The sequence below is a fragment of the Marmota flaviventris genome, chromosome 4 (genome assembly GCF_047511675.1).
Source record: "Marmota flaviventris isolate mMarFla1 chromosome 4, mMarFla1.hap1, whole genome shotgun sequence".
Classification (NCBI taxonomy): Eukaryota; Metazoa; Chordata; class Mammalia; order Rodentia; family Sciuridae; genus Marmota; species Marmota flaviventris.
Window position 1 is genome coordinate 55371148 of NC_092501.1, and position 13722 is coordinate 55384869.

At 34.9% G+C, this 13722-nt stretch overlaps 1 protein-coding gene across 2 annotated transcripts in view; it reads left to right on the forward strand.

Moving 5' to 3' along the window:
- Ctnna3 (catenin alpha 3) overlaps nt 1-13722 on the forward strand; it is a 1728170-nt gene that overhangs the window by 74036 nt on the left and 1640412 nt on the right. For both annotated transcript variants that reach the window (XM_027931212.2, XM_027931213.2), the window contains exon 3: nt 12950-13142. In XM_027931212.2, the coding sequence (XP_027787013.2) occupies nt 12950-13142 (193 nt within the window). The remainder of the gene's footprint in view (nt 1-12949; nt 13143-13722) is intronic.

A 13722-nucleotide genomic window follows, 5' to 3' on the forward strand; every position in this document is an offset into this window, starting at 1 on the left:
ATCACTATCTCCTGTGAACTTTCTTTTTTTTTCTTTACTTTTTATTTTAGTTCTCAATGGACCTTTATTTTTATTTTTATTTTTTATGTGGTGCTGAGAATTGAACCCAGTGCCTCACGCATACTAAGCAAGCGCTCTCCCACTGAGCCACAATCCCAGCCCTCCTGTGGACTTTCTTGCTCGACATTTATTATATCTCTCTTTTTTTTAAATATTTATTTTTTAGTTGTACACAATACCTTTATTTTGTTTATTTATTTTTATGTGGTACTGAGGATCGAACCCAGGGCCTCGCATGTGCGAGGCGAGCACTCTACTGCTGAGCCACAACCCCAGCCCTATTATATTTCTTATTCATATTTGAGTTGAAAGTAATTATATACATGCATGTTTTATGTTTTCTGGACATCTTCAATAAAACGGAGTTTCATGTTAGAAGAGAACAAAACAGAATAAATCTCATAGTTTAAGGTAGATTAAAAAAAAGAATCTGGCAACAGATAGTGGAATTGAAATGTAGAAAGAGCTCCATAAGTTTGTGTTGGTAAAGCACATTGGCATTATTATTCAATTTCATGATTGACAGGGTTATCAATGACTAACACACAAAGATGAAACACAGAATTAGGGGGTCATACTCATATTTTATCATCAGTTGCTGCTGAAATCAGGATTCTGGCTAGATAAACCAAAGGATCATACAAACATACCCAAACTACATCTGTCAACACATTCTTTATTAGTGTCATCATTTATTTGATTGGATTTCCCACTTCTTAATTTGTTTCCTTCAAGCACTCAGTGATTATTGATGGAAAAAAGATTGTCCTTTGTTTTCTCCTTATTTGGTACTTCTTTGAATCAGTATTCTTCTATAAACTTTTTTTTTTAATGAAAACTGTCCTTTATTTTGTATAGTCCTTCTTGAGTTCTATTATTTTTACACCACAGTTTGAAATGCAATATAGATTAATAAATAAAAAGTAAAAAATGTATCTTATTACAGAAAATACATTAAATTAAAGCAAACAACTGAGATCGAAGATAGCAAGACAAGACAAAGAGTCAGATTACCCAAGAAGCTATTCTATCGAGTCATTTTCTCCTCACTTTTCTAGTGACTATTTAATAAGTACATCAGTCAAAAAATAGAAGCAAATGCAGGCTTTTGTATTGTATAAAGTACTATTTTTAGTCTATAAACTATTGATTGTTGATTTACCAGAATGGTTAGTGCTTGATTTAGATATAAATACCAGCATGCATATAATTTCTCCTTACTTTGCTTAATTTGATAGTTTTTCCTCCTCATTTTTGGAAAATCTATTAAGATAGACTATATGGTTAACATTATAGTTTTAAAAACCAAATTTGTCTTTGAATTGTATATTCTGTATAAAACAGGAATCTTTTCTAAATAATAGTTACATTTGAAATGAAAAAAGCCAAATATTCTAGGATTAAAGGTTAAGAGTTGAGTTTTTGGAGAAATATTGTCTCTAAATGTTGGGGTGTCTCAAAGCTCAGTTTGGTAACTTCTCTAGCTATACTTAGTTTTTAGAGATTTCATCCAATTTCTTATTTTTAAAAATAGTACTCTTTAAGATTTTTGTAAGATCAGGAAAACTCCTGATACATGAATAATTAAAATGAAAATGTAAGCAATAAGAAATATATCTTTAGCCCTCACCCCTCTCAACTCTAAAACTGTATAGTGTCTCTAATAGGCAAACCAAACATGCCTAATACTACTCTTGATTTCCTTTTATCCTCACTGTCCTTAATTTACTTATCTAAGTAAATATTACCTCCATTTACTCTGCTGCTCAGGTGATATGCCATATAGTCATTCTAATGTCATATATTTTTTTCATAATCCATATCTAATCTCTCAGCAAACCCTGTTGACTTGCTTTAGAATACTCAATTTTTTTATTTTTATTTTTTAAAATATTTATTTTTTAGTTGTAGTTGGACAAAATACCTTTATTTCACTTATTTATTTTTATATGGTGCTAGGACCAAACCCAGGTCTCGCAAGTGCAAGGCGATCGCTCTACCACTGAGCCACAACCCCAGCCCAAGAATACTCAAATTTTGACGATTTTTGGCAATTCCATTATTGCTGTATAGAATAAGCCAGTGTGGTCTCCACTTGGACTATTACAGTGGGTCTTCTAACTGCTTTCTCTTCTTCCATTCCTTAGACCTCTTTCCCTAGTCTATTTTCCACAGAGCATCCAGAATGATTCTTTAAAATTTTAGGTCAGACTATGTTACTTTGCTATTCTAAACCCTTCAGTAGCTTCCAATTTTTAGACTGGAGAGTGTTAGCAGGGATTTGTAAGGCCTGCATGATTTGATGTCTCCATACCAGCCTTTCTTCTCTTAGGCTCAGGACCATTGGCTTTCCTTCTGTTTCTGGAATCACCAATCAAGCTCCTGTTTTGAGCCTTTGAACTTGATATTTCTCCTGTTTTGGATGTTTTGCCCCAGATATTCAAATGTCTTCCTCCACTATTTCCTTGGGTCTTTTTTTTTTTTTTACCTTGTTAGATATTCCCTGATACCAAATCTTAATTAGCTCTTCCCCTTCACTCTCTAATCCTTCACCGTTCTTTCCTGTCTTCAAAGCATTTACCAATACCTGTTGTGTTATACACTTACTAATGATTTGTTTATTCTTTGTCTCTGCAAAGTAGAATGAGGCCCACTGCCATATTATTCTGCACAGCATAGATGCACTAACAATATTTGTTGAATAAATGAATGGTGGAATTCAAAACTGCTTTTGTTTGTGAGAGTTAGGTTATTAAGTAAAAACTTGAAGAAACTAATATTTGATATTAGTCTCAATATGTGGTCATTTCCTGGTTGTGTTAACTCTATGTTTTATACAGGAATAAGTATACTTCCTAGCTTAGAACATTTAGTGAGAATTGTTTATGGGTTTGGCATGTAGATCTCTTTGCTTTGTTGAACCATCTGCATGACACAGAGGGCTGGTACTATTGGAGAGAACTCTATATGTTCCTTAATCGCTCAAAGTAATAGGTCACGTTACCCACAGTAGTTAACCTAATAAACAAACAAAACCCTAAATTATATATTAAAAAAGTGATGGTTGTTTTATACTTTTTTTTTTTTTTTTTTGCATGTAGTTTTTTTTTTTTTTTTTTTATTGTTGGCTGTTCAAAACATTACATAGTTCTTGATATATCATATTTCACAATTTGATTCAAGTGGGTTATGAGCTCCCATTTTTATCCCATATACAGATTGCAGAATCACATCAGTTACACATCCATTGATTTACATATTGCCATACTAGTGTCTGTTGTATTCTGCTGTCTTTCCTATCCTCTACTATCCCCCCTCCCCTCCCCTCCCCTCCCCTCCCCTCCCCTCCCCTCTTCTCTCTCTGCCCCCTTTACTGACATTCGTTTGTCCCCCTTGTATTATTTTTCCCCTTCCCCTCACTTCCTCTTGTATGTACTTTTGTATACCTCTGAGGGTCTCCTTCCATTTCCATGCATTTTCCCTTCTCTCTCCCTTTCCCTCCCACCTCTCATCCCTGTTTAATGTTAATCTTCTTCTCATGCTCTTCGACCCTACTCTGTTCTTAGCTACTCTCCTTATATCAAAGAAGACATTTGACATTTGTTTTTTAGGGATTGGCTAGCTTCACTTAGCATAATCTGCTCTAATGCCATCCATTTCCCTGTAAATTCTATGATTTTGTCATTTTTTAATGCAGAGTAATACTCCATTGTGTATAAATGCCACATTTTTTTTATCCCTTCATCCATTGAAGGGCATCTAGGTTGGTTCCACAGTCTAGCTATTGTGAATTGTGCTGCTATGAACATCGATGTAGCAGTGTCCCTGTAGCATGCTCTTTTTAGGTCTTTAGGGAATAGACCGAGAAGGGGAATAGCTGGGTCAAATGGTGGCTCCATTCCCAGCTTTCCAAGAAATCTCCATACTGCTTTCCAAATTGGCTGCACCAATTTGCAGTCCCACCAGCAATGTACAAGTGTACCCTTTTCCCCACATCCTCGCCAGCACTTGTTGTTGTTTGACTTCATAATGGCTGCCAATCTAACTGGAGTGAGATGGTATCTTAGGGTGGTTTTGATTTGCATTTCTCTGACTGCTAGAGATGGTGAGCATTTTTTCATGTACTTGTTGATTGACTGTATGTCCTCCTCTGAGAAGTGTCTGTTCAGGTCCTTGGCCCATTTGTTGATTGGGTTGTTTGTTCTCTTATTGTCTAATTTTTTGAGCTCTTTGTATACTCTGGATATTAGGGCTCTATCTGAAGTGTGAGGAGTAAAGATTTGTTCCCAGGTTGTAGGCTCTCTATTTACCTCTCTTATTGTATCTTTTGCTGAGAAAAAACTTTTTAGTTTGAGTAAGTCCCATTTGTTGATTCTAGTTATTAACTTTTGTGCTATGGGTGTCCTATTGAGGAATTTGGAGCCCGACCCCACCGACTGTAGATCGTAGCCAACTTTTTCTTCTATCAGACGGCGCGTCTCTGATTTGATATCAAGCTCCTTGATCCATTTTGAATTAACTTTTGTGCATGGCGAGAGAAAGGGATTCAGTTTCATTTTGTTGCATATGGATTTCCAGTTTTCCCAGCACCATTTGTTGAAGATGCTATCCTTCCTCCATTGCATGCTTTTAGACCCTTTATCAAATATAAGATAGTTGTAGTTTTGTGGATTGGTTTCTGTGTCCTCTATTCTGTACCATTGGTCCACCCGCCTGTTTTGGTACCAGTACCATGCTGTTTTTGTTACTATTGCTCTGTAATATAGTTTGAAGTCTGGTATCGCTATACCGCCTGATTCACACTTCCTGCTTAGCATTGTTTTTGCTATTCTGGGTCTTCTCGATAGATGCGGAAAAAGCATTCGACAAAGTATAGCATCCCTTTATGTTCAAAACTCTAGAAAAACTAGGGATAACAGGAACATACCTCAATATTGTAAAAGCAATCTATGCTAAGCCTCAGGCTAGCATCATTCTGAATGGAGAAAAATTGAAGGCATTCCCTCTAAAATCTGGAACAAGACAGGGATGCCCTCTCTCACCACTTCTGTTCAACATAGTTCTCGAAACACTGGCCAGAGCAATTAGACAGACGAAAGAAATTAAAGGCATCAAAATAGGAAAAGAAGAACTTAAATTATCACTATTTGCAGATGACATGATTCTATACCTAGCAGACCCAAAAGGGTCTACAAAGAAACTATTAGAGCTAATAAATGAATTCAGCAAAGTGGCAGGATATAAAATCAACACGCATAAATCAAAGGCATTCCTGTATATCAGCGACAAATCCTCTGAAATGGAAATGAGGACAACCACTCCATTCACAATATCTTCAAAAAAAATAAAATACTTGGGAATCAACCTAACAAAAGAGGTGAAAGACTTATACAATGAAAACTACAGAACCCTAAAGAGAGAAATAGAAGAAGATCTTAGAAGATGGAAAAATATACCCTGTTCATGGATAGGCAGAACTAACATCATCAAAATGGCGATATTACCAAAAGTTCTCTATAGGTTTAATGCAATGCCAATCAAAATCCCAACGGCATTTCTTGTAGAAATAGAGAAAGCAATCATGTTTTATACTTTTTATGCCATTGTTATGGGCTGAATTGTCTCCTTTCCTACAAATTCACATGTGGAGGCCCTATTCCCAGTACTTCAGAATGTGACTCTATTTAGAGCTAACAAAATTAAAATGAGTCATCAGGGTGGGCCTTAATCCAATTTGACTGGTGTTCTTATAAAAAGAGGAGGTTGTGATATACAGGGAGAGACATCAGCAATATGTGCACATGTGTGAGAACATAGAAAGTGGCCATCTGCAAGCCAAGGAGAAGCCTCAGGAGAAACCAGGCCAGGCTGACATCTTGATCTTGGATTTCTGGCTTCTAGAATTGTGGGAAAATAAATATCTGTTGTTTAACCTTCCAGTCTGCAGTATTTTGAAATGTAGCCATGGTAAACTAATAAAAGGATTGAAAAAAATGAAAATCAGTAATAAGATAATAGTAAAAAGAGCAGCTCTTTTTATTTATAGTTTGAAAATGAACCAAGTAACTCTAAATACTTGATTCTGGATCATTTTAAACTTATCAGATCCCAGATAAGCTATGTATGATAATCTATTTATTCAGAATTTGCAAAAATTTGCTTTTCTATGATACTCAACAGGGGAAATGACAAACAATCAACAATCACAACAACAAACCCCAAACCTTCTTTAAGGTATTCATTTTGATGACAACTACCATGTGCAATCACTAAAATTAAATTTTAATTTTGGTTTAATGACCAGCTCTGTTGGTAACCTTATATCAACCACTCAACATTATGGCTTTGGTTTAAGGCTTTTAAAATCTATGGTTTTGTTAATTTTTGCCCAATAAGTCAACTACTGTGTATGTATTTGTTATTTCCAGTATGCTAGCTCTGGGTTTTCAGAATGAGTTAAGTGTGGCCCCTACCCTTATTGAGTTCATGGTACAGCTGGGAAGCATTATGTTAATACAAATAATGCCATAATGAACGATGCCAGGTGGCTGTGAGAGGAGGCACCATTTATGTCCAGCTTGCAAACCTTTTCTGTTCTGAGCCTAATAAGTAATTTATGGTCAAACTACATGAATGGAAGATGTGAATGATAATTGAGTCAGAAGCAAGATTATAAATTCTCTCATAAGCCATGCTAAGGAGTTTGGATTTTACTTGTAGGTAGCAGGTAGCTGGCTATTGGAGGTTTTTAATTTGATGATGCAGGTATGTCAGATTTGTATTTATCAGAGATGCCGCTAGTGGAGTGTGGACCTGTTGTGGAAACAATGATACCTCTTCCAAAACTCTTCATAGAAGATTCAATGGGGAACAGAATTGTTGGACACAATTTTTATTACAATAGACTGCTGGATAGGGCTGAGATTGAGATCCCATTTTCTATGTCGTGGATGACAAGGACTTGGAGAGGAGCATAAGAGAGAGGGAGTAGCCCAGATGACCTCTGAGTTTCTGCCTCAGACTAGAGATGCCAGCCCCTGAGGTAAGAAATACAGATGGAGAACAGTTGGGTTGGTGGAAAGCTTCTACTTTGGGCATGCTATGTTCAATGTGTCTATTGAATTAAACATTAACTATTTCCTTGGCTTTAAAAACTTTTCTTACTTAAGCTGAAACTTACTTCCTAGCCTGTTTCTCACCTGCTTTCCTCCTGTTTTTACCATATAGTCTGTCACTCTTGACTATCTGCAATTTTTTAGATAAAAATAATCTCCATCTCTGCTCCTTTGTACATGGTTTCCTTCACCTGGCTCACCCTCCTTTCTTTCTCTCCTATTAGAAAACCATTTGTCTTTAGGGGGCTCTTTTTAGAAGGTCTACTTAATCCTTGTGAATATGTGTTTGCATTCACAAGCACTTTCTTTGTATTTATTTCTTTGTAAGTAGTTATTATTCTTTTATATTGAAGCTAGTTGTGTATTTTTCATATTATCATCCTGGAGCTTACTTGCATTTATTTCCTAACTGCTTTGGGTATTATTTTGAATACAGTATGCACTCAATAAATGGTTATTGGCTTGAGATGAACTAAAGGAAGATTGTGGTTAGTTTTGGGGGATAGCTGGGCTCACAATCCTTTGATTTTCCTCAGTACTTTTGTTAGTAAAGATTACTTGGGATAGGAAGTAAGGAACAGGTACAATTATCAATGGCTTAAGGAATGGATATCCCCATCTTCTCCCCAGAATGGGATGATATACTTTTTACTTTGACAGATCACTGGTTTTACTTATCTACAATTTTATTTTTTACTCTTCTAATTTCTTTCAGAGCCCTGTTGAAGTTTTAAATAATTAACATGGCTTAAATGTTTTATATTTTATTCCATAAATTAAAATTAACTCAAGGGAACAAAAGCAGCCCTGAAGCCTCCCTGAGCTATTGGAAGAAGGTTAAAATTCCAAGTGTTTTAGCTCTTAAACAAAAAAGATAGCTGTTAATATGGACTTTAAATGTCACAATGATAGTAGAATTAAAAGAAAAAAGTTAGGTTGGGTAAAAACATAGTTGTAGAATATAAATGCATTAACAAGTTGGCATTAAAAGCTTTCTACAAAGCTAGTGCTGAGATGCTAAAGCAATTCTTGCACTGATGCAACAAATGAAAGTAAATAACAATCTCATGTCATATCCTGCAAGTTCCTGTTGTGTGCTACCGTGGCTCTATATAATGTCAGTTGAAGGCTTGGTTCACTAAGCATATCAATTTAATTGTCTGTATCTTTGGAGCATCTAGAGTAACCCACCGGAATTAGGAAAGATTACAAAAAGCTTTCTTTGTACTCCATACATTTTAACATATAAATATCATTTGCCATTTAAGATATATCTGGTTTTATGGAATTTTAAACTTGCAGAATTAATAATGTAGGAGTTTCTCCTTTTTTTTGTTATTACTTAAAACCTTGAATTTAGGACCATTTCAATGAGAATTCCTTCCTGTATCTCTGATGAAGTTTTGTCTTTGTAGCCCAGCACAGATTTACAGACTAAAGAAAAGTGAGCAAGCCTAACTCCTCCAAATCTTCAAGCCTGGAGATTTCCCCCATATGAGAATGAACTTTAAGTTCAAAAAAAAAAAAAAAAAGGGGGGGGGGAGGAAATGGAAAGGGTATGTATCAGAGATAAAATGTAAAGTTAGTTAACCATAAGCTTGGATTCTATATTAGAATCATCTCTGCTGCAAGTTCCAACTAAAAGTTTTAAGTTCTTTATAAAAATAGAACTGACTTTGTACTAAAAAAGAAAATAAGGAAACAGGAATTATTTTACAGAATAACTTGAAAGCTAATTTTACTGGTTGCTGGTATTCCTTCAGAGATGGGAGACCTTTTCAAATAACATACGCAACCCCACCTCCTTGGTGAGAATCATCTGCTATAGTGAGTCACAGTCACTGTTGGGAGTAGGTTATACTCCTTAGGTGAGTTGGGGTGAAAAAAAAGGTGCACGTTTCTTTTTTCCCACAGAATTGCTAAGTCATATTTACTTTCTGAAATAAAATGACTCTTTGAGAATGTCACTTAACTTTAGTCAATATTAAATGAATATATTGGAGTATTTTAAAAGAAGATAAAGTTTCAAACAAGTGAATAATTAACAGTTACAATTGCATTTGTTTTTAAATGGAAACGGAATGTTCTTATATATATATATTTTTTTCACATTTCTTACTTCTCTGGCATTTATTATAAGGAACAAAGCATTTCTGGAATGCTCATTTTAATTTCAAAGCTCAGGCTATTCAGTGGAAAACATTTGGTGCATGGAGGATCCAAACAATAGAGGAGGAATGTGCAGTGGGAAGCATCATGGATTGTGGCACTTAAAATACATTCAGGAGGAACATTTCAGACAATGATACTTATTTTTCATTTTAAACAAAAGTTTTAAACTAGGTGTTATAGTTTGTCTTAATCTAGACAAATATCTTCTAACTCTTGCTATGTAAATTAGAGTGACATTAGTGGGATAATTGCCGTTTGGACTTTGGGAAAGCCCATGTAATAAATCAGGCTCATTTTCATCCTTATATAAGGCATAATGAAGACCCATGACCCTATTTAGCTGCTTGTAAAGCATATAGAATGTGCTTTGTTATCTGCCCTCATAATTTTTTCTGTTTAGGGGGCTCCAGGAGCAAGATAAGATTAGGCCCAGAGAATACCTTTTACAAAGATTATCATAACCTATGTATCCATGTGGGGAACAGACTAGGACATACACACTAAATACCAACCAATATTTGTGTCATGTCATGCATTTTAAAAGACACATTACCTTATTTAACTTTCACATAGTCTTATAAGATAATGTGGTTGTTTTTATTGAATAAGCAAGGAAACAAAAACTTGCCACAAGATATTTCACTATGAGTCATGAACACTGGAATAATGGACACTGAAGCCAACAGAGGGTCTTTGGACAAGGGCACGTGAATAGGAGATCAGACAAAAATGTTTATGTACATATTTCCCCCATAGCTTAAAAGTTCTTAATTCCTAGCTGAACAATAGGTCCAAATAGCTAAATAAACATACATCTAATGCTCCATAAAAACAATAAGCAAAATTTTTAGGGGCTTCAGAACATGAAGGCTTTTGTATAGTTTGTTGTTAAAGATGTGGTGCTTGATTATCATAGCTTCAGCTATTTGATGAGATGTAGGAATCTCCCTCCCTCCCTCTGTCACTTCCTCCCAACCTCTTTTTAAATTTATTTTTAATTGACAAATAATTGTGTATACTTAAGGGGTACAATAATGTTTTTTGATCTATGCATACAATGTACAAAGATTCAATCAAGCTAATTAACAACCATCATCTCACTAACTTCTTATTGGAACCTTGATTTCAGGGCTTCTAATTTAGATACTGTATACAAGTTTCCTACCCTTTCTTTTGTGATGGAGATTTTTAAGCTTTGCATATAAAAATTTTACCCAAAACTTGCTATCAGGATCTAAATTTTAATTAAGAAATAGAAAGAATAGATATTTTACATAAAGTAATTTGGTTTGAGGTTTTTGTTTTCAAATACAGATGCTTAGTTTTCATTTCCAAATAATGCTCTTATCATGAGTTTGTTCTTATTTTTGTTAAGATTCATTTCCTTCTCTCTCAAAACTTTATTAGGGTTTAATTAACAAATAAAAATCATTTACATTTATGGTATACACTTTAATGTTTTGATACATGTATACATTATACAATGATTAAATCAAGGCAATTAACACATCAGTCACTTCACAAACTTATTTTTTGTGGTTAGGAATTTGTTTTTATTTTAAATAAATTTACATAAGCAATACGAGTTTATTATTAACACATTCAGGCATTTCAAAATATAGACATTAAAAAGTCCCTCCCTTTAACTACTCAGTACATTAAGCCATTGTATTGTATTTATTGAACACCTACTTTATACATTTTCTGAGTGCTGGAGAACAAAATATGTTTTGTGTTTTCATGGATTTTACATTTTTTAGTATTACATTTGTTGTATTTACATTCTTAGTACATTTTGTTTATATAATAAACATATAAACAAAAAATGTCAGGCTTAGTTAGTGTTTTTGTTACTGGATGGAGTAACAAAATTATTGTATTCTTGAAACAAAGATTTCAGTTCAGAGACACAATTAAAAAAGCATGAAGGGTTTATTAGTGAAATAGAAGTATACCTCTGACATGGAATGGAGTGCCTTCAATAGAGGATACATTGTGTGTTTTTATATTTGCCCTGGGAACCTCCCTTCTCATGAATTATGTGTTTGTGGCAGTTACAGTGATTTCCTCCCATGGCTTAGTGCACCTTCGCAAATTTAGTCATATTGGAAAAATTTCCAGCGTATAGCGAATCCATTTTCTCCAGATTGACAGGGAACTGTGACTATAAGAATGGCCATTTGGTTGTCACCCAGGGCAGAGCCTAAATTTCTTTTCCTTGTCTCCCATGCTCATTATCTACCTAGCCGACTAACATTTTGTGAGAAACAAAATTGAGTAAGGGGATAGAGTGTGAGAAGGTGATAATGGGGTTTTCAGGAAAGCCATCCTGATAGGGTACTTTGAGTAGGACCTGTAGGAGAGGCCCAGTAAGGTAGGGGAGAGTATAGGGGAGAGATTAGGGAGGTTGCAAAGGGCAAGAAAGATCATATGGAGATTTGGGCTTTATACTCTGAAGTAACCACTGCTCTGTATATTTCAGACTGTTCTTCTCATTCAATATCAATAATTTCTATTCTCAACCTAAACAGTCTAATACCTACCTAATTATTATTTTTGATTCCCTCAATATAGGTTGCTGGCTACAAAGATATATATATATATATATATATATATATATATATATATATATATATATATATAAAATTTGATAATTTTGAGACAATTTTTTGCTTTTCCTATTTTTGACTGCTTTATCTAGACTTTGTTTTTTCCAGTTGCAGCTTTTTAAATTAATTAATTAATTTTATAGTAGAATGCATTTTGCATACAGTACATAAATGGAGCACAGCTTCTTATTCCTCAGGCTTTACATGGTTCAGAGTCACTCCCCTAATTTAATCATACATGTATATAGGGTAATAATGTCTGACTCTTTCTACTATCCTTCCCATCCCCACAGCCCTACCTTTCCCCTCACTCCCCTCTACACAAATCAAAGTTCCTTCATTCTTCCACATCTCCCCACCCCAGTATGGATCAGCATCCACTTATCAGAGAAGACATTCAGCCTTTGTTTTTTTGGGATTGGCTTATTTCACTTAGCATGATATTATCTAGTTCCATCTATTTACCTGCAAATGCCATAATTTCATTCTTCTTTAAGACTGAGTAATATTCCATTGTGTATATATACCATATTTTCTTCATCCGTTTATCTGTTGAAGGGCATCTAGGTTGGTTCCATAGTTGAGCTATTGTGAATTGAGCTGCTCTAAACATTGGTGTGGCTGTGTCTCTGTAGTATGCTGATTTTAAGTCCTTTGGATGGAGGAGTGGGGTAGCTGGGTCAAATGGTGGATTCATTCTGTTTTCTGAGGTTAGATGCAGTTTTTAATTAAAACCACACACATACATACACACAGTCATCTCAAGCATTCTTTCAATAGTAAAATTGAAGAGATTCAATATCTATGGCTCTCTCTTCCATTGTATCTTTAGGTGATTATGCTCCTTAGGTGCCATGACTTGATGTCTGGGAATGTACCCAGAGTACTAGGAATGAATCACTGTACTATAAAATACTTTTCTTTTAGGTTATAATATCTCAAGGCTGTTTTCACAGATTGTCTCACGAGTTACTTGTATTTTTCCAATTTCAGGTTACCACACTTGTAAATTGTCCCCAGAATCCTTCCAACAGGAAAAAAGGACGTTCAAAAAGAGCCAGAGTCCTCCTAGCTTCTGTAGAGGAAGCAACTTGGAATTTATTAGACAAGGGAGAGAAGATTGCCCAGGAAGCCACTGTTTTAAAGGAAGAGCTTACCGCTGCACTCCAGGAAATTCGCAAAGAAAGTAAGTGTTCTAGTCCTGGTCAGGAGCAAACTGCATATCCCTAGGGTTTTATTTACTGACTTAGATTTGTGAGTGTTTTGTTTTTGTTGGCTTGAGTTTATTAGTCTTTCACAGAGCTGTGAAGAGCTAGCTGTGGGAGGCAGAGGGGCTCATTAGACAGCTCCAAGGCTTAGTGTCCCAGTCCTGGTTCTTCTCCTTAGTTTTCAGTCCCTGCAGACAACTTTCCCCCACAACCATACAATAACTTATCCATAATAAACGAAGAGAAGAGTAATGAAGCTGAAGACATATTTGCCCATACATAAATAAATTATAAAGCCTTTTATAAACAGGAGATAGAAGCTTCGGATATGAATGTTTCAGAATGACATTTTTAAATTTTTCAGTTCTCTGGAGGGTTAGGATTACTAAACTTAAAAAAAAATACTTTGACTAAACTAGGAATAACCCATGTTCCAACTTAATTAATATTAGTTAATAAAGGCATTTATTCAAACTTTTCATATCGTGTGACAGATAATATAATAAGTTTTCTCATGATTGTAATCCTCTACTGCCAGATTTTAAAATGGTTATTATT